Here is a 20,097-nt window from a genome sequence, read left to right on the forward strand (position 1 = left end):
GCAACATCGGAATCCAGGACAAGGCGCTGGAATGGATCATCTCCTTCCTCGACGGAAGAACACAGAGAGTCCGCCTACCACCGTACAAGTCAGAGGCCTCCGAAATCATCTGCGGCGTCCCTCAAGGATCATCTCTGAGCCCCACCCTCTTCAACGTCTACATGAGCCCCCTCGCGGCCATCGTACGCAAACACAACCTCAGCATAATCTCCTACGCCGACGACACCCAGCTGATCCTCTCCCTGACCAACGACCCCACCGCCGCCAGAGCCAACCTGCACGAAGGGATGAAAGAGGTAGCCGAGTGGATGACGACCAGCCGCCTGAAACTGAACTCGGACAAGACGGAGGTCCTCATCCTGGGCCCCTCACCCTCCGCCTGGGACGACTCCTGGTGGCCTCCCGCCCTGGGCACCGCACCCAAACCGACAGACCACGCACGCAACCTGGGCTTCATCCTGGACTCCTCCCTCTCCTCGACCAGGCAAGTCAACAACGTCTCCTCGGCGTGCTTCAACATCCTACGCATGCTACGAAAGATCTTCTGGTGGATCCCCACCGAGACCAGGAAGACCGTCACCCAGGCCCTCGTCACCAGCCGACTGGACTACGGCAACGCCCTCTACGCCGGTACCACCGCCGAGCTCCAGAAGAGACTCCAGCGGATCCAGAACGCCTCAGCCAAACTCATCCTCGACATCCCACGAACCAGCCACATCTCCGGACATCTGAGAGACCTTCACTGGCTCCCCGTCAACAAAAGAATCACCTTCCGCCTCCTCACCCACGCACACAAAGCCCTACACGACCAAGGCCCGAGCTACCTCAACAGCCGAGTCAACTTCTACGCTCCCAAACGCCACCTCCGATCAGCCAACCACGCCCTCGCCGCCGTCCCCCGCATCCGAAGAGCGACTACAGGAGGAAGGTCCTTCTCCTACCTGGCCGCCAAGACCTGGAACTCCCTCCCTCCCGACCTGCGCCTGACCCAAGACCACCTCTCCTTCAGGAAGAAGCTGAAGGCCTGGCTGTTCGAGCAGTAGCGGCACCCCCCCCCAAGCGCCTTGAGACCCTACGGGTATGTAGCGCGCTTTATAAGTGTCATTGATTGATTGATTGATTGATAGGGTATGGTATTGTATGGTATAATATGTCCTGCTACTGTATAGTATGGTACGGGAAGGCTTGTCACTGTATGGTATGGTATGGGGTAGTCAGTCATCATCATCAAATAGTATAGTATGGTATGGTCAATTATTGTATGGTATGCTATGGTCTGTCATTGTTCAGTATTTGCATGGTATGGGCTGTAATTGTATATTATGGTATGGTATGATATGACTATGGCTTGGCCTGTCAGAGTATGATATGCTATGGTTTGGTATTACCTGTCAAAGTATGGTATGGTATGGTATGGCTTGCCATTGTATGCTATATTAGGCCTGTCTTTCTATAGTATGGTGGTATGGTGTGGTGTGTCATTGTATAGGATGGCATGGTATGGTACAGCCTGACACTGTAGACTGTGGTATGGTACGGTTTGCTATGGTATGTAATTTTTAGTATAGTATGATCTCTAATTCAGAGTACTGTTTGGTATGGCCTGTCATTGTAGAGTATGGTGTGTCTAGTGTGGTATGGCCGGTCATTGTTTTCCATTGTATAGTCTATCATTGTATAGAATGGTATGGTATAGTAGGGCCTGTCATTGTATAATATAGAATGTTCCTCAAATTTTACCCAAAAAAAAGTTTTTAGCTCAAACAGATCAAAAGTTACTAAAAACGCAGCAACATGTCTTTGCGTGCAATGGTAGTCTATTCAAAGAAGTTAACTGGTCACCTTTCATATGCTTATTTCTATATTTAGCTGTTAAACTGACATTAAAGAGGTGAAATCTTTTCCCAGCGAGTATTACCATATGTAAAAATAATTAATTAATACTATCAAAAAAGGTGCTGCAGTGTGCCTAATTTGCCTTTTCTTGAAGCATAATTTAGTTAAGAGGATTTAGGAGAGGGTGTAGCCTTATAGCTAAAGTGGTCGACCTTGAAGCTGGGGAACTGAGAGTCTCTGCAACAACACTGAACAGCCTGTGATTCTGGGCAGATCACTTAATCTCCCCATGCCTAACAAAAAATTAATGTGTCCATCTGTAACACAACTGGTGCTCATGTAAAGCACTCTGATACCTGATATCTTCGGGTCGAGTTTGCGCTATATTAAACTCAAGAACAAAAGAAAAACGTTGCCGCATAACTTGGTTCTCCCCTGCTGCATCGTTCCAGTGGACTTGTATATGGACTGCCATTGTATAGTGTGATATTGCTTGTCATTGTATAGTATGTTATGTTCTGTCATTGTATAGTACGGTATAGTGTGGCCTCTTATTGAATAGAATGATGTGGCCTGTTACCGCAAAGTATGATATGGTATGGCCTGCCACAGTGTATTATAGTACGATAAGGTCTATCACTGCAAAGTATGGTATGGTATGAAATGTCACTGTGTGTTATTGTATGGTATGGCCTGCCATTGTATGGTATGGTAAGGCCTTTCAATGTATAGTATGGTATGCCTTATCAGTGCATAGTATAGGATGGGATGGGGTACTATGGCATGTCATTTTATAGTATGGCATGCTATGGCCTATCCTTGTGCAGTGTGGGATGGACGTCATTGCATAGTAGAGCATGGTATTTTATGGCCTGTAATAATTGTATGGTATGGACTGTCATTGTATAGTATTGTATGGTAATAATGTTATTTTTATACTAGAATGTTCTGTCCAATCCTTAATCTTGCAAATGAAAACCAATTTTAAACAGCATGTTTTTCGCCTCAATATTTCAATCATGGCCAAGACATTCTATAAATCAGGACACACGAACCACAAAAGCACTTTGTTATAAAGTAAAGAAGTGATTATATAATGGCAATAGTGCAAAGCCATTAATGTAGTTAAAAATCGTTTTTGATAGAGAAGTAAACAATCTGTGGCTTGCTGGTGTCACATACATGCAGCAATACTTTTTTGGAAAGACCTCCATTTTATTTCAACAATCAAGTTGCCCTGTTGGTTTAAATTTGGTGTTGTGACAAAGGGCCTGATTTAGGTTTACTTGGTCACAACGGTGACCGAAATCCAGTTCACCAAAATATAAATCCTATTATATCCCATGGGATTGCTATTTCGGTGGACGGGATATTCATCACCGTTGTGAGAGATAACCCATCTGCCAAGATCTAAATCATCCCCAAAAGCAACATGCTGCCGAAATAAATCTATATAAAATTGACAAAATGCAACAAACCTTCAGCAGGAGAATAATTGCAATTTTGTTAAGCTGCCTGCACCAAAGGCTAGAAGGAAAGAGAATGAAAAGTAAAAGGGAACGAACATGGGAAACCAGCGCATGCTCTGTCCAAGCTGCAATCGTGCAATCCAATTTAAAAAAGTGTTTTTTGCCGAAAATATTTTAACCATGACCAAGACGTTCTTTAAATCAGGAAACACATTCCATAAAAGCATTGTGTCACAAAGAAAATGAGTGATTACTTAATAGGAAACACGGAAAACGTGCGAGTGAAAGAAGTATAAAAAGATATACACTCTTAGGACCTGATGCAAGCAGAACAACATGGGCCGGCACAGAAAGCGGAAGTAGCGGAATGGACTCCCAAATAAAAGAATGGTCCATGCTACAGGGAATGAAGAAACATACAAACAGAAGGTGAAGTCAGCAAGTACTGACCAAACATGAGCCAGCAAATGTGAGTGACAATGAAGCCAACAAATGGTATGCAATGGGCAGGCTCCAAGCCTTTTAAAGCCTTTTAAAGTTAACAAAATGTCTTGCAAGCAACACCACAAGCACGGTCTTAGGCGAGAACTAGCAAAGCACAGCACACATTCAATGTATGGGATCATTCGGACTTTGTCTATTTATAAGAATTTCTACTGGAAGTGCATGCTTCTAGTAGAAATTTAAGGTGGTCTCTGCACCATGGTGCAGGGCTGTACATCGAGGAAGCCAGCCTTTTTGGAGTGCTAGCAGAGAGGATGACAAGCAGCAGCAGGCCAATCTTAGTAAATGTGGCTCTGCATTATTTCCCCCTTTCTGCATAGCAGCATGCAGCAAATAAGCATGTTTGTCTACGTTGTTTAGAAAAATTGTAAATCTGAGCCTATGCCTGTAAAACAAAAGCAATGATTTCCCAAAGACCAAAAGTTAGAGAGGACTTCCGAGTGACCACAGAGCATGCTCACAGATGATCCCAGCCCATGAGTAAAACCATTGTATGTTTATCTCGAACCCTAAGTGCTAGACAGTTCTGGTTTTCAGCTGCTTGGCATTTGAACTACTTTGTCTATCTCGCTGTACGTTAAAATGTATTCCTTCTAAAAGAGGTATCACTAACTCAGTGCTGTCCAATGTGAAGTATATGACATGTAAGTCATGTTGAGTCTGTAGGAAACCTTCACACCACCCCCATCGGAGTAAGACTTGATTGCGCGCCTGTTGGCACAGGAATACTGACCAACCTTTGCAAGAAGTAGCGTTGTGCATCCTGAATAAGGTATCTCACATTTATTTATTTAGTAAACTTATTCAGCTCACTAGTACTCGTCGGCACTTAGAGGCTTTACATGTAACAAGTAACCATGTACTGGACATGGTGGCACAAAAAACGAGATTGAAACTGATTAGTCAACGAACAGTCAGCATAACAGTGAGGGAAGATGAGGGAAAAATCACAAAAGTACATCAGGAAAGGGGAATCCAATACATAGCAGAAGATTTGCAAGGGAAGTTGCTCCTTACGGACAGTTCAAACTATACGGACTTAAAAAACTGAAATAGATGTGTTATCAGATGTTTTTGGAAAGTCAGATGGTAGGCTGGGTATTGCTGTTATTTGGCAGTGAGTTCCAGGCAGATATTCTTACTACAGAGGAGGGTCTATTCTGGGCAAAGGGGCTCTTGAATTTAGGAACATCAATCCATAAGTCATTTTGACTTTGAATATTTTTCTGTCCTCCTGAGGTGGGTAGTAAAGCAGAACGGTACAAAAGATTGTTGGTATGTAAAACCTCGTATGTCAGGTAAAATATTTTGAAGATTATCCTAGCTCTGAGAGGTAGCTAATGTAGTTCACATAGGATGGGCAAAATGTTGTCAAATTGCATCATAGAAGTCAGCAGTGTGGCAGCAGATTGAGATACAGCTTTCAGCGGAGCTACATTTAATTGGGGAACCCATGCAGGAATAGAATTGTCAAAGTCATAATTAGAGATCAATTAGATTTTGAGAAATATATCTCCTATTTGTTTGAGGGTGTCAAAGGAAGACACTAGCACTTTTGCCAACATTTTTAATATGGGCAATAAAGGACAGTGAATAGTCTAGTGCGAAACTGAGAGATTTCACAGTTGACTGAGTGTGGGAGTAAAGCCAAAAAGTTTTAGGTCTTCTAGAAGGTAAGACTTTAGTATACTTTTATCCGAATGGAAGAAGAGTCGTTTTTTTGGGATCGAGTAAAATAAAGTTTTTACACATCCAACTTTGGCTTGTGATCAGGCACATCAGGCACTATTGATGTTTGTGATGGTGGAGTTTAAGTTTTTTGTGTCATTAACTTACTGATGAAAGGTTATGCCTGAATGGCAAGAATCTCACTCAAGGCTTCGGGTAAAGGTTGAAAAGGGTAGGTGCAAGGATTAAGGCCTGAGGAACTCAACATATCGCCTCTTGAAAGTGAAGATCCCAATCATTACTACATGAAGACGGTTTGAGAAGAAGGGTTTAAACTAGCTAAGGAAGCCATCCTGAAAAATCTTCCAAGCCCTAGCATTACTATGCGCTTACTACAGGTTACAGGACAACAGAAAAAAATTGAACACTAAAAATACTGGGCTATAGGCCCACAATGAAAACACACAGATACAATGATTTACTCACTTGATATAAAAGGCCAGAAATGTTAGCTCTTCCGGTTTCCCCTTCACCAAGATATCTGTGTACCCTTCACCATAACCTGAAAAAAAGAGTTAAATGTCATTCGATATTAATGGAAAATCGCAGCGACATGAATAAGTTACTTTCGTTCAGTAATCTATGCAGAAGTGTGGAGAAGTGTGGCTCAGGGGTTAGAGGCAGCAGACCCGGAATCTGAGATCGGGCCTGGACCAGGATTCAATTCCCCGCCCCGGCGGGTCTTGGGCTAAAAATTCCACGGACTCGATAATTCTCGTCCCGGTGCCTCCTCGACTCACGGGTTCACACTCTGCGACTCTGGGCAATAGCTTGCTTAATCTCCACAACGGCCCCTCGCGGCGGGATGCCTGACTTTCACCCTGTGGACACCCTGTCGGGACTTCTCACAGGGGAATACCAGGACGGGTTCCCTAGGCAAGCGCCAGGATGCCCTTTGTGGTGACAGGTTGCGCTATATAAGTATACCTACATTTACATTTACAGATGCAGAGTCCTTACCATAGACTGTTCCGCAGGCGTCAGACCAGATCTGGACAGGATCCAGACATTGTTTTAGCCTCTTGCGCACCAATAGGTGTCGTAGTCCGTATTTGTGTGGTGTTGTCAGCCACGCCACAATGCGCGGTGCCTATATCGGTGCCACCCAAGCGCGCTTACCTCAGTTCATGACTTTTTCTCCACACCAGAAGAATGGAGCAAACTGAGGTGGGGAAGGTCAGTGCACAAAGGTGAGTTCCTGAAGGATCTCTGTGATGTCAGAATACAGGTCAGTAAAAATCTGTGGCCAGATAGAGTCTCTACCAGATAAGAGGTTACTGAAGGTAAGTAACTTGTTCATCTGATAGAGACTTTTAGCCCCAGATTCCTTACCCTGGAATAGTTAACAAAGTATCTCTCCCTGGAGGTGCGTCTGAACTGTTTACACTAAAAAGTCCTAGAGGACTGATTGAACGAATTGCCTTTAATGACGGACCTGACTGTCTATGCAGTAGTATTTGGAAAACGTATGCAGCGATGCCTACGCATCCGCCTGACAGATGCCCAGAAATGGAATTCCTGTAACTAATGCCGTGATCGTAGCTATGACTCTGATGGAATGAGCTCTCAGGCTGTCAGGGCATTCCTTTTTGCCATTGCGTAGCACATTTTGATACAGAGAACAATCGATCTGGAGATGGCTCTCTAATGCACTGTCTTTCTTCACACTAAGAACTCTAATAAAGAGTTTATCGTACACTCAAATGTTTTTTGTATGATCGATGCAGAACAACAATGCTCTTTTTGGATCTAGGCGGTGGAGTCTCTCCGCTTCCTTGATAGAATGAATTGGGATGAAGATAGTAGACAGTGTGAGGCTCTGCCTGACATGAAAAGGTGGGGCCACCTTTGTCAAGGAGGAGGCACAGGTTCTAAGGACCAGATTATTCTGGAAGAAGTTTGTGTACAGGGGGAGGACAGAACGTGCCTGGAATTCACTGACTGGCAGATTTTGTAGCCACAAGAAAGACTATTTTGGTGATAAGTAGTCTCAGAAGGCAGCTGTGCAAGGGTTCAAATGGCGATCACATTAAAAAGGTGAGAACTGAATTCAGCTCCCATTGGGGCATGATGAAAGATGTAGGGGGAAACGTGCTGTAAACCTTTCAGGAAATGAGTCACAACAGGTGACTTGAATGGGGAAGGTTGATTCGGCAACCGTAGGAAGGCTAAAATGGCAGAAAGGTACTCTTTAACTGTGTGCACAGGGCAAGGTCTTGCCTGCCAAGGGATAAAGCAAACAAAAGGACTACAGTCAAGGGTGCAGACAGAAGATCAACAGATTTGGCAGCACACCAAGCCACAAATTTGTCCCATCAGCAAGCGTAAATTGTTTTCATGGCGGGACGCCTGGCTGCCAGATTGACACCACACACTTCAGGAAGGAGGTCAAATACCCTCAACTGTTACTGCTCAATATCCATGCATGTAGATGGTGAGCATGCAGGCTTTGATGCAGGACCCCTCCCTGTTGCAGCAACAGCAGATCTTTCCGAAGGGCAATCTGAGCGGAGGACAGATGCTCATGCTCAGGAGTCCAGGATCCAGACTCTCCTTGCCCAATACGGAACTACTAAGATGACTTGGTCAGGTTGTTCTTGATCTTCTTGAGAACTATGGATAGACACAATGGGGGTCATTAGGATCGCGGACGGACTTGAGTCCGTCCGCGACCCCAGAGAATGAGGGAACGTCCGCAGGGGCTGCGGCGTTCCCTCAGTGCAGATTAGGATGTGACCGCCAGGGTGGCGGTCACATCCTCAAACTTTAACATTGCGGCGGGTGCAGCTTCAAGCTGCACCCGCCGCAATGTTAAAAATGCATGCACAGCATTTGCGTGCACAAAGCAGCAGGCACCGCGCGGTGCCTGCTGCAATGTGCACGCAAATGCAGGGGGGTACCATAGGTACCCCCCATGTGCACCCCCCCACCACCCCTTCACCCAGGGGGCCCGCAACGGGCCCCCGAAGTGAAGGTCCGTATGCTTTTTCACGGCGGTAAAGCCGCCGTGGAAAAGCATTGTATTGCAGACATCCTAATATGCCTGGCGGTGTCTGATAGACACCGCCAGACATGTTGGTGCTTTTCCGCCGCGGTCGCATTCCGACCGCGGCGGAAAAGCTGCGGATAGAATATCAGACCCACCAGCCATCCTAATTTGGCGGTGGGTCTGTGGAGGCTCCGCAGCGGATTTCCCGCATCCTCCGGGCCGGCGGTGGCTTCCGCCGGCCCAGAGGATGCGGGAAATCCGCAATCATAATGAGCCCCAATATTGGGTGAAAGGCATATAGGAGCCCTGAGCTCCACTCGAGGCAAACTGCCATCACCTTGGTGAATACCCATGGGGCACTGGTAAGGCAAAGAGAAGCACAGTGAACTGATAATGTTCTTGGTCTACCGTAAACTGCAGGTAATGCCTGTGGGCAGGCAGGATGGGGAAATGGATGTACGCATCCTGAAGTCCAGCGCTACCACCCAGTATCTAGAGTCGAGGGCCAACAGTACCTGAGCCAAAGTGAGCATCCTGAATGTTTCCTTTTTCAGAAAGTAGTTGTGTAGATTGAGGATAGGACTGAGGCCTCCATCCTTTTTCGGCACCAGAAAGTAGCGGGAATAGCAAACACAACCTACTTCTGGTTCCGGCACCCTGTCGATAGCTCATTTAGCCACAAGAGTCAGGAATTTCTGTTACAAGAACAAATGGTGGTCCTCCGTCAGCCTTTTAGTGGATGGTGGCATAGGTGGCAGGGTTTGTTGGAAAGGTAGGGCGCCACTGGAACAGTCCCCAGGAGAGGTTGCAAAGTTGCAGCCAGGACGATCCAGATCAAAAAACGGATCCGGAGAGCTCAATTGGCGCTGAAGGCAGACTCACTTGCAGAGCCCCAGTGGGAGTTCCTCCCAAACCCATGCTGCCCAAAGGTGTACCAGTGGGGTTCGACTGCACAAAAATGAGGCTCATGGCCACATAAAAATCTAGAAGTTGGATGGGGTTGCTCTGGGAAACATAGAGAAGCACGGAGGGGACTCAATGTCAGGTGCAGGCTCCACAGGACCGACCTGGGAGCGGGCCCGTGAGTTGTGGCATCATCCCCAATCATCACCCGATGAATGGGACCGATGTGGAGAGGTTGAAGAGCGTTTAAACTTCTTGGACTGCTTCTTGTGAGACTTACCTGAACGGAATCTGGATCCCGACAATGACCGGCATGCGCAGCTCAGAGTGCAGTCCCAGGACCTCTCTTGTGAATGGGACCTGGAGAGGTGTGGAGCTGCGTGGCGAGAGAACAGAAGCTTCATGGCCCTCTCACAGATGCCCTTTGCATTAATGGTTCAGCAATCTGCACAAGCCGTGGAGTAGTGTTACCGTTACAGGCACCACAGAGAAACCAAGTGGGGGTTTGTCACAGACATTTGCCTATGACAGGCAACCACATGGCATGAAACTAGTCAGTTTATTCAGAGACATAGTTAAAAAAAACTGTGGATAAAAGGCACACTGGTCGAATTCGACAAAACTGTCAAAATATTTCAGTCAAAAACTGACTGTGGGGAGGTTGTCTGTATCCTCGTTGATGGCGCAGAAACTGAGGCCAATGCACTGGGGTGGAGCCTATTTATAGGCCCTGCGCACATCACTGCCGGTGTGGATGATGCATTGGAGCGCCAAAAGATGCCACCTGATGGCACACTAGGGGGCTGCTCAAACAATTTCCAGATCCAGTCTGACGCCTGAGGAATATTCTGAGGCAGTGGTTTTTACCCTGTGTTCCGAGGCCTAGTCAGGGGTCTATGAATATTAAAATGAATCAATTAAAATCAATAAAGTATACACTAATAAGGTAGCAATATTGAACATTTTAAAACCGCTTCTATATTTGATTGGTCTATATATCATAGAAATTGCTTAGGCCGAGGTCCTTAGTTTCTAATAATGACTGACGGGAGGGTCCCAGGATTCCAGTAATGATCCAGTGGGGGTCCAAAGAATACAAAATCTTAAGAACAACTGTTCTAAGTTAAGGAATGTGCAGATAGAAGTCTTGATCAGATGTGGCATTTCCAAACACTGTATAAAGCATGGGTACTGGATCAAAAGGCCTATCTCTGGGGTCCACATCTCCTGTACTGAGCATGTGTTTGGAGTTTGTCTCCCAAGTACAGAGCATGTGTTGGGGACCATGCACCTATGATGTCACGGATATGGTAACTCCTGTACCGAGCATGTCTCAGGGTTTGGAAACCATGAATAGAGGATTTGTATAAAGTCTGGATCGCTGCACAGACTCCATCTCTTCAGAATATTTCTAGGATTTTTATTCCAAGAAGAGAACATGTTTTTGGGGTCTGGATCCCTCGTACAGGATATGTCTTTGTGGTTTTGCCCCCTACATCAAATATATCTTTAAGGAGCTTTGCCTTCAACATAAAGTTCCTTTGGAGCCTGCATCACTCATACTATGTCTCGATGTTGTTTTGGTTGTACACAGCTGTATTTGGGAAGTTACCACGCTCCTAGTGCTGCTTGACTGACCTGTGATCTCTTACATCACTGATCAAGAAATACAACTGGAATGAAGGGTGGCTAGCTTGAGCTCATGCTGAATGGGCTAAATTCCCACCTCCAAGACCAGCTGTACATATGGAGGTCAATCAAAAAACACCTTAAACTGCTGCTGTCCACTGACCCCAGCCAACTCTGCTCCACAATTTAATATCTGACCGCCATCATCTGCCTTAAAGCATCCATCACGAACATCAGAGAATAACTCCCATCTTTCTACTATCAACCTAATGAAACAACCTCAGAGCAGATGGAGTCCAGCCCCCTTTACAAATCTTTTGATCATAGGTGGCGCACTCCCTTCCACAATCACTTTCCAGATCTCCAACCTTCTGTTGGTAGATAGACCTACTTCTGTAAACTTTTAAAGCTCCCTGCAGTACATAATTTGTAAAAAAAAAACTAAGTGCCAGGGCCTTTCTCGGGAGGCCACTGCAGCCTGCAGCACCTATTGCCTCTGCCAACGATGCCAATGACAGTAAAACGATGGATTTAGGCCCAGATCTCTGTACTGGGGTGAATGTATGACATTGTTCTGCATTCTGTCCTTCAACTGTGGATTTTGCAAATGACAGTATCAACACAACTATTAACCACCACACTCCTACGAGTGTAACAATTCAGACTATTCCTGGCCACTCAAAGCTATAATAATGGTGTGACCATTATGTATTATTCATTTAAATGTATATTGACTTATTAAACACTGTTGTTGTACTCATCTCAAAATTTGACAGACAGTCAGTGCAGACATGTGGTGAACTGTCTCTAGACCCGGTGCTGACAATTACCTGCCGGTGCTGAACACCAGAATCCACTGACTCAAATTAAGTATTGGCTCCCTGAAAGCCACATCTCTCTCTACAATCCCCTATCCCCCTGTCATAGACTGTCCTCTGCTTGCCCCCAAATGCAACCACAGAGATCCCAATACTAATTAGACCAACCCAAATCTAACTCTAGAAAACTCTGGATCACACTCACAATCCTTCGAGCTCCTTATTATAGATGGGTAAGACCTATAAAACAACCCCAGTGCTCCCGATAATAAACAGATCATATCACAAACACAGTGCTCCTGTTCCACAAACTGTAGAGCTCCTGCTTGCAGTCAGGCGCATACCTTCCAAGAAATCCAAAGATCTCTATCCCAGGAACATCACCCCACAGACCTTTAGAGTAAAGATAGATTATCCTTCTCTGAAGTCCCAATCAACCCTGTCTCCAAACATAAAACAGTGGCAAAGGGCACTATCCCTCCAAAATTGACTAGTACGCTTATTAGGCCCTATTCAGGACTCACACAATTTACTTCGCAATTTTAAAACCGAAATTGTATCCCTCCATCAAATTCTGTTAAGTGTTATTTATATTATGCACGTTTATTAATTTCTCTCAGTGCAGAACGCGCTCCCCATTTAGAGCATACCCTAGTAGAGGTGATGTCTCTACAGTGCACAGCCTGCCCTTCGTGTTGAGGTGGCTGGCAGGTTTAGAGGGTGCACTTCCCCACATGCAGAAGTTGAGATATTCCTCCTCTGTAAAATGTTCACCCATGGAGAGAATGTCCTTCCAGTGCAGGGTGCCCCCTTGTCTAGTGTATGTTCCCCAGACATTATCCCCTCCTGTGTAGATTATGCCCCGCTCCAGTCTAAAGGTTGCACCCTCATCTTGAGGACTTACCTGCAGTGCAAAGGATCCCTGCCCATGCCAAGGGTGTCCCTCCAGGGCAGATTCTGCCCATCGTGTTGAAGGTGACCCCAGTGATGAAGATGCTCACCCTTTACCTTGTATTTACCTGCATAGCGAAGGCTCTTTCCAAACAGCGAGGTCCAAAAGAAAGGCACAGAGTTCAGCGCAACTCGCCGCTCGAGCATGTTCAGGGCAGCAATGCGACCTGCGGGGGCCATAAGATAACAAGAAACAAAAATGAATGGCAGACGAAAAATCATGACAAAAGAACGATGTCAGAAGCGCTAAGGCTACACAGCATGAGGAGTATTTGATGTATGTCAAGAAATACCACACGTGTGATGAATAGCTCATGGTATCCTGAGGGAGCAATGTGTTAATCATTATAAACTTAGAGTATGAAATGTCTAAATCTCAAGTCGAGTAAGTATGTTGTGAAAAATGACCTACTGTGAAACTGAACTTTAGTATAGCATATCATGATCCTGTATTACATGCCTTTTGATATACTTTGATCCTTGTATCTAGGCTTATTGTGATCTTGTGATGTTTATCATGACATGCTGTTGGAACGAAAGTCTGATACAAGCTGTGCCACTCTGCTGTTTGATGTTCCTGGGCAGCCCTGTGTGTTTTTCCCCATGGGTGCTCGATGGATGATCTCTGGCAGGAAGATGGGGAGATATTCTATCTGGGGAATGTGAGGGGAGGAGGGAAGCTCTGGAAATAAACTGCCAATAACTTTGAAATATTCCCTGCTCGTCCTAAGAGGAAAATAGAGTTGAAGTGGACCTGGCTTCAGCAATTCTCTCACTCACGGAGATCATAAAGAGACAGGAGCAGTTTAGGTAGGATTCTTATTGGTACCGAGGGAGAGGCATCTGTCTAAATTGACCCACCGGGTCCTCTAAGGACTGACAGAGCTCGATCAGCGGAAGTAGATTGCAATCCTGGAAACCCCGTGCAATAGGGCTTTTTGGGATTTTTTTTTTTACCATAAATTGGGAAACAGCTTTAAAGCTGGAAGGGGATGGTGATGAAAAACATTGCCACTGCAAAACCTTCACTAGTTTTTGAGGCTCCTACTTCCATAAAAGCAGCATACAACTGCACTTGGTTTTTATTATTTATTGGGAAACTGATGAACGTATGCCTTGAAACAGCTATGGCCAAATACAGTTTACTATCATATAAAAACACTATATTCAAATTTAAAATATCAAAGTTATTAAAATTAAATATTAATAAGGCCAATACAAAGAATCCTTAGAAGTCCTTATGCATTGAACATTCGAAGTGAATTGTCCTACTACATGCCTATGGAAAAAGAATGTAGCATAGCCTTGTATTCTCAGGCTCTGTAGGTTTGTGTCAAATGGTCATGGAAGATGGCCTCCGGTGGTCACCAAAACTTCCTGGCAAGAGAGGCCACGTTTGAAAAGCATTCAGCGAGCCCAATAGTATTGTACTCGTGGATGCGGCCAAAAGGAAGGGACACCTTCACAGAAGGACTCAGCAGGCCTGTGAATCTGGGCATTGCCCGGGCTCTGGGGATGGATTTCCCCGGCAGCCAAGGACTTCAAAGTCCCTTTATTTTCTAGCGAACACCAATTCGAGTTATTAAGTGTCGACCAGGTCAGCTCTAGACCGAAGAAGACTGATCACAGTCACTGAAGCAGGGATACCCAAGAGGCTGTCTCCCCAAGGGGACATAGGTAAAACGCCCTGTGTCCCTGGTTAGAGTCATAGTTACACCACCATTGGTTGTCACATAGCTAGGTTGAGAAAACTAGTCATTCTCACTCAGAATGGGAGGGCACTGTGGGTGTCAAAATCCATCCTGCATGTTTATCGAGCACCCTGCAATGGGCCTTCACGCGGTTCAGTGGGCATCGGGACGTCTCTCACTATCTGGATGATTTCCTCTTCTTGGGGAAGGCACACTCGGGGGACTGTGGCAGGGCTCTGTCGCTTTTTCAGGAGTTGTCGTTGCAATTTGGTGTCCCCTTGGCCCCAGAAAAGGCAGCTGGCCCCAGCTGTATCCTGACATTCCTGGGGATAGAGCTAGATTCCATACACTGGCTGGCTCGACTTCCCTTGGCAAAGGTGACGGAAAATCAGTTGTGCCTGTTGTGGGCGATCGGAGAGAAGAGGATTGCTTTGAGGGCGGTGCAGAGGCTGCTGGGTTTCCTGAATTTTGCGTGCAGAGTAGTCAGGGCGGGAAGGACGTTCTGCCGGCGTCTCGGCATGGCCATGTCGGGGGCAGTGCTTCCACACCACAGGGTCCGGATCTCCATGGGGGTGCGGGCGGACTTGAGGACTTGGCTGAAGTTCTTGGAGGAGAGGGTGGTTTGGCAATGTCAAATTTTCTCTGATTCAGCAGGGGCAGCTGGTTTGGGGATTTTTTGGGATGGCAGGTGGTGCGCAGTGAGCTGGCCAGCTCACTGGTTGAAACATGGGAGAATCGTTGCCTTTCTGGAATTCTTTCCTTTGCTGGTGGCGCTGGAGGTGTGGGGTCCTGAATTTCGGAACAGAACAGTGCTTTTCCATGTGGATAACATGACTGTGGTTCGGGTGGTTAACCGCCAGAGGGCCAGGGATCTGAGATTGCTGAGGAGTCTCATGTTGAGATGCTTGCACTTGAATGTGGTTTTTAGAGCCAAGTATGTCCCTGGAACAAATAATGACTTTGCTGATGCTTCGTCTCGTTCGCAGTGGCAGTGGTTCTGACATTTGGCACCAGGAGCGGATCAGTGCAAGACCGAGCTGCCGGACGGCATCTGGGCCTTGGGGGAGTGAGAGTTATAGGCCTAGTTAAACATTCTATTGCCGATACCACGAGGCGGACATACCAACTGGCCTGGGCGGAGTTTGGCTCTTTCATGGGTTGGCGTGAGGATTCTGTTCTGGGGGATCGCGCAGCGGTGGAGCGGGGTGTCCGGCAGTTTGTGTTAAGTTGCATTGACAGGGGTCTGACAGCTGCGACTATTTCTGGAAAACTTAAGGGAGTGTCTTTTAACTACAGTCTGTTTTTGAGGTTTGATCCTACAAAGGATGTGATTTTAAGTAGGATGCTCAGAGGATGTAGTAAGGAGAGACAAAGGGGAGGCGGGAGGTTGCAGGATGCAGTTATGTTTGAGGTGTTGGTTTGGCTGGTTGGGGTTTTGCCGGAGTGTTGCTATGACGCTTTTGAGGTGTGGATTTTTAGGTTGTGCATGGTTTGGATGTTCTTTGGGGCTTTTTGGGTGTCTGAGTAATTGGGCACGCGGTCGATGTGTGGTAGAAGGTATGATGAGATCAGATTGGACGGCGTGCATCTGGGGACTTGGTTGAGACATTCAAAGACAGATCAGTTAGGCCGGGCAAGTGAGTCTGGCTGTGTGAGATGGGTGGGGAGGGTGTTTGTCCGGTTTCTGAATGGAGGATGTTTTTGGCTGCATCGCAGGGCGTGTCTGGTGAAATATTTTGTCACAGGTCCGGCTTGAGGGTGACGTCGGGTCAGTTGTTGGCGGTGTTGCACAGGGCTTTGCTGCGTTTAGGGCTAGAGCCGGCTGGTTTTGGGACCCACTCTTTCCGCATTGGGGCTGCGACAGCGGCGGCCCTTTTGGGGTGGTCATGGGATAGGATTCGGCAGATTGGGAGGTGGAAGTCTAGGTGCTGTGAACGGTATGTGCGGAAGTGAGGCATATGTGGGCACGGTCACCAGTCTGATGTTTTGTGTTGTTGCTAGGCTTTCTGCTAACATATTTCTCTTTCGTAGGTTGCGTGGGTGGACCAGGGGCCAAGACGGTCCCTTTGATCGTGGGGCATTCCTTCGTTCACTGGGCATCCAAGTATGCGGAGCAAAAGGTCTACAGCTGTAACCTGGGACGCATGAGGTTCACTGGTGGGGTAAAGGGGGATGTGATGGGGGGCACTACTGCCTTGGCTCGCAAAGATGGTTCCCCAGAAGGGATGCCCGGACTTACTGATCATACACTTGGGGGAGAATGATTTGGTCCAGCTGTCGGTTTTGGCGCTCTTACAGCTGATGCAGAGGGACTTGGAGGTGCTGTAAAGCAGGCTTGCAGGGACTTGCATTGCCTGGACTGAGTTTGTCCCCATGAAAACATGGAGGAGTGCGTTGAAGCATGGGGCTATTGAAAAAGCTTGGAGGAAGCTCAACAGAGCCATTAGACTGTTCTGTGGGGACAAGGACATTAAGGTTATTTCTCACGCTGGACTGCGACTTGAGGAACCATTACTGTTCAGGGGGGGGCAGGTAACCGCCCTACAGGGGGGCTCCCTGGTTGGCGATAATTTGGAGGGGTAGGGGGTCAACAGCGGGCGCACCCATCCCTCGGGGGGGGGGGAGTTTGAATGATGTGGGGAGCTGGAGGCATGACTGGAATGGCAGAAGATAGCGGGGTAGGATGCTAGGTTATTTGTGGATATGGATGAGGTACGGAAGGGGCATGGAGTGGTTGGAGACATGAGTCAGAGTGGGTGAAGAGAGTGAAGCAAGGAGAGTTGATATGGGGTGGCTGTTATTAATGTTGATATTATTGGTTTATTGTTTAGTTTGCAACCTGGTCCTAATAAATGGCCTTTTACGCTTTAACATCTGCGTGGTCTGTTTATTGCGCGATGCCAGGCCCCGGGGGAAGCAGAGTCACAGACTAGTCTTCCCCTGGGGTCATTCGCGCGAGACAAGGACCAGGTAGGGGTGAAGGGGTGGAGTTAGGGGGTACGTATAAGAGCGCTCAGCACCATCGGGAGGGGTTTATTGAAAGGCCACCCACCCACCCTGCAGTTACTAGGGTTTGGGGTAGGGTTGGCTTAGCGTGCCAGTTTAGGCCAGGGCTGCGGGTAGGTGATACTTTGGAGGAGTAGGGGGGTCAAGAGGAGGCGCACCCATCCCTCGGGGGGGAAGAGAGTGAAGTAAGGAGAGTTGCTGTTATTAATGTTGATGTTATTGGTTTATTGTTTAGTTGTGCAGCCTGGTCCTAATAAATGGCCTTTTACGCATTAACATCTGCGTGGTCTGTTTATTGCGCGAGTACTTGCACGTCTGCGAGGCGCCACGGGCTGGATCATTCCCAGAGGTGTTCGGCAAGCACTACTGGGAGTGTTGCCCATGCCAAAACATAAGAAGATAAACAGGTGATTTGTTAATCTAGGACTGGTGCAAACTCGGAGACGTGTAGTTATAGCATGGATGTGTCCTTGGCCCCCGCAGCTTGCGGATTGGATTAGGGATGTGAGCAAATGGGCGACTGCGGAAACGGTACGAATGAAATGTGTGCGGATAGATGATAAGGTCGGGGAGGATCTACTAGCGCGGGGCGTTATGTTGGCGGACCTGCAGGGAGACCTAACACCTACATCTCAGGAGGCCATGGGAGGATTCCCAAAACAGGGAATAAGAGTGGAAAACTGCCAAGACATTGTTCATTGTTTCAGCAAACAGAATAATTATGTATTGAGCAAGTAACCATGTAACCTGACACGGACTGAAATGGGGAAGGGAGGGTTAGGGAGGTGGGGAGGGGAGTTAGTTTAATGAGACATTCCTTATGCATTATACTAGAAAGGATTGTGTGCGGCAGTAAGTTGACAATTAGTGGTTATTGAAAGTCAATGATGTTCATGCATACAGCTGTAATGCAATTTCTTATAAATGCCAATACAACTTTATAAAAAAAGAAAAGCTGTGGCAAACGGTATGGTTATAATGATAAGCAGTTGATGCATGAGCCCCGATGAGCTTTTAATGCATGCAGAATATGCTTCTGAAATGAGACACTTGACATGTAATTCGTGACTGAATGTCGATATTGGAACATACCCTGAGCTTGTTATGTATAACATTTATGACATACTGTGAAGATGTAATGTATCAATAATATCAAACAATAATTGAAAGATGTCTGAATCATGTCACACTTTAAGTGCGAGGTTTGTGAATTATGATATACTGTGATATGTATATTGTGCTGCAGAATGAGCATGCTGATGTTTGTCTCAAGACGCTGTATGATGAATGACTCATAATGTATCATACGCGTATGGGGTGTATAACTCCTGATAGTCCATCAGTGTATGATGTGTATCACAACATGTTATTTGCATGTCATGGTATATCAAGAGACACCGAGCATAAGTGTTAATCATGATAAGTTGTGAACATTTTATGTGGATCACATGGTGTGAATTGAATGAGCAACTCCTGATATTCCATGAGCATGTGATGTGTATGACATACTGCGAGCAGTGATGAGCATCACAACATACCTTGACTATGTGACAAATATTATAACATACCGTGGGCATGAGCCATCTGCCAATGACCGATATGAACCCTTCGACCGTCCATTATTGAGAGTGGGAATGACACCACGTCTCCTGCTGCAAAGACACCAGGGGTGCTGGTGCGCATGAACTGTGGGAGAAAAGAGGGTGTAAGCAAGGAAATCTCTCATTAAGTGAAGCCCGCTTTAGCAACCTCCCGGCTGCCTCCAACCACCCCCACTCTACATCCTACGCTAGCTAGACCCTTACACCTCCACATTACTGCCTCAGTCCCACCCCCTCAAACAGCGTTTATCTCTGAGATGTTGTTCACTTGACAGAGATCAATTAATCCGTCCCTCAATGGGCCTAACATAGGGCTAAAAAAACAAATCTGCCATGATCTGATCCGTCCTCACCATTACACCTCCTCCTCATTTTCTCTAACTTGGTGCCTTCTCCTCACCACAGATATATCCTCACCATTGTAATCACTTCACCGCCTGCTCTAGCCCCCTCTCCCGTTACTTCTTCTCACCGCTTGATCTTTCCTCATCATCCTCTGTCTTTAACCTCATTTTTGGGTCTCTTCACTCACTCACTTTGTCTTCTAACCTCCTCTGATTCCAGTTATCTCCCTGCACTCCTTATCTTCTGACACTCCCCTGGGTCTCCAGTCCCTCTCTTAACTAACAATAATTACTCACTCCACTGATCTGTTTTCTCACAAAATCTCTCCTCATTTGCCTCTACTGAGGTGCTCCCATTCCCTCTGTGTATACCTGATCCACAAAGACTGCGCCATGGGAATCTGTGGCAATATCACTTCTCTGAAGGAAACCAGCTGAAGGGGAGACACCTGAAGACATAAACAGGGGAATTAGGGCAGATGCTCGCATGCAGAATCTCATGGGATCACTGATGAGTACATTGTGCTCATACCAATTCCAGCCACCACCACTTCTGCAGGTAGAACTTCTCCATGTTTCAGAACAACCTCTTGGACCTAAACAGGGAAGAAAGAGTAGCATGTACTGG

General features: G+C 46.6%; 1 protein-coding gene across 1 annotated transcript in view; it reads right to left on the reverse strand.

Moving 5' to 3' along the window:
* The window catches only part of LOC147730399 (apoptosis-inducing factor 3-like), a 402,100-nt gene that overhangs the window by 65,658 nt on the left and 316,345 nt on the right, over positions 1-20,097 (reverse strand). The window contains exons 13-17 of the mRNA XM_086955207.1: positions 20,002-20,065; positions 19,842-19,918; positions 19,093-19,210; positions 12,896-12,994; positions 5,964-6,039 (exon numbers count right to left, since the gene is read on the reverse strand). Coding sequence (XP_086811333.1) covers positions 5,964-6,039; positions 12,896-12,994; positions 19,093-19,210; positions 19,842-19,918; positions 20,002-20,065 — 434 coding nt within the window. The remainder of the gene's footprint in view (positions 1-5,963; positions 6,040-12,895; positions 12,995-19,092; positions 19,211-19,841; positions 19,919-20,001; positions 20,066-20,097) is intronic.

This window comes from Lissotriton vulgaris, chromosome 2_1, assembly GCF_964263255.1.
Source record: "Lissotriton vulgaris chromosome 2_1, aLisVul1.2, whole genome shotgun sequence".
NCBI lineage: Eukaryota > Metazoa > Chordata > Amphibia > Caudata > Salamandridae > Lissotriton > Lissotriton vulgaris.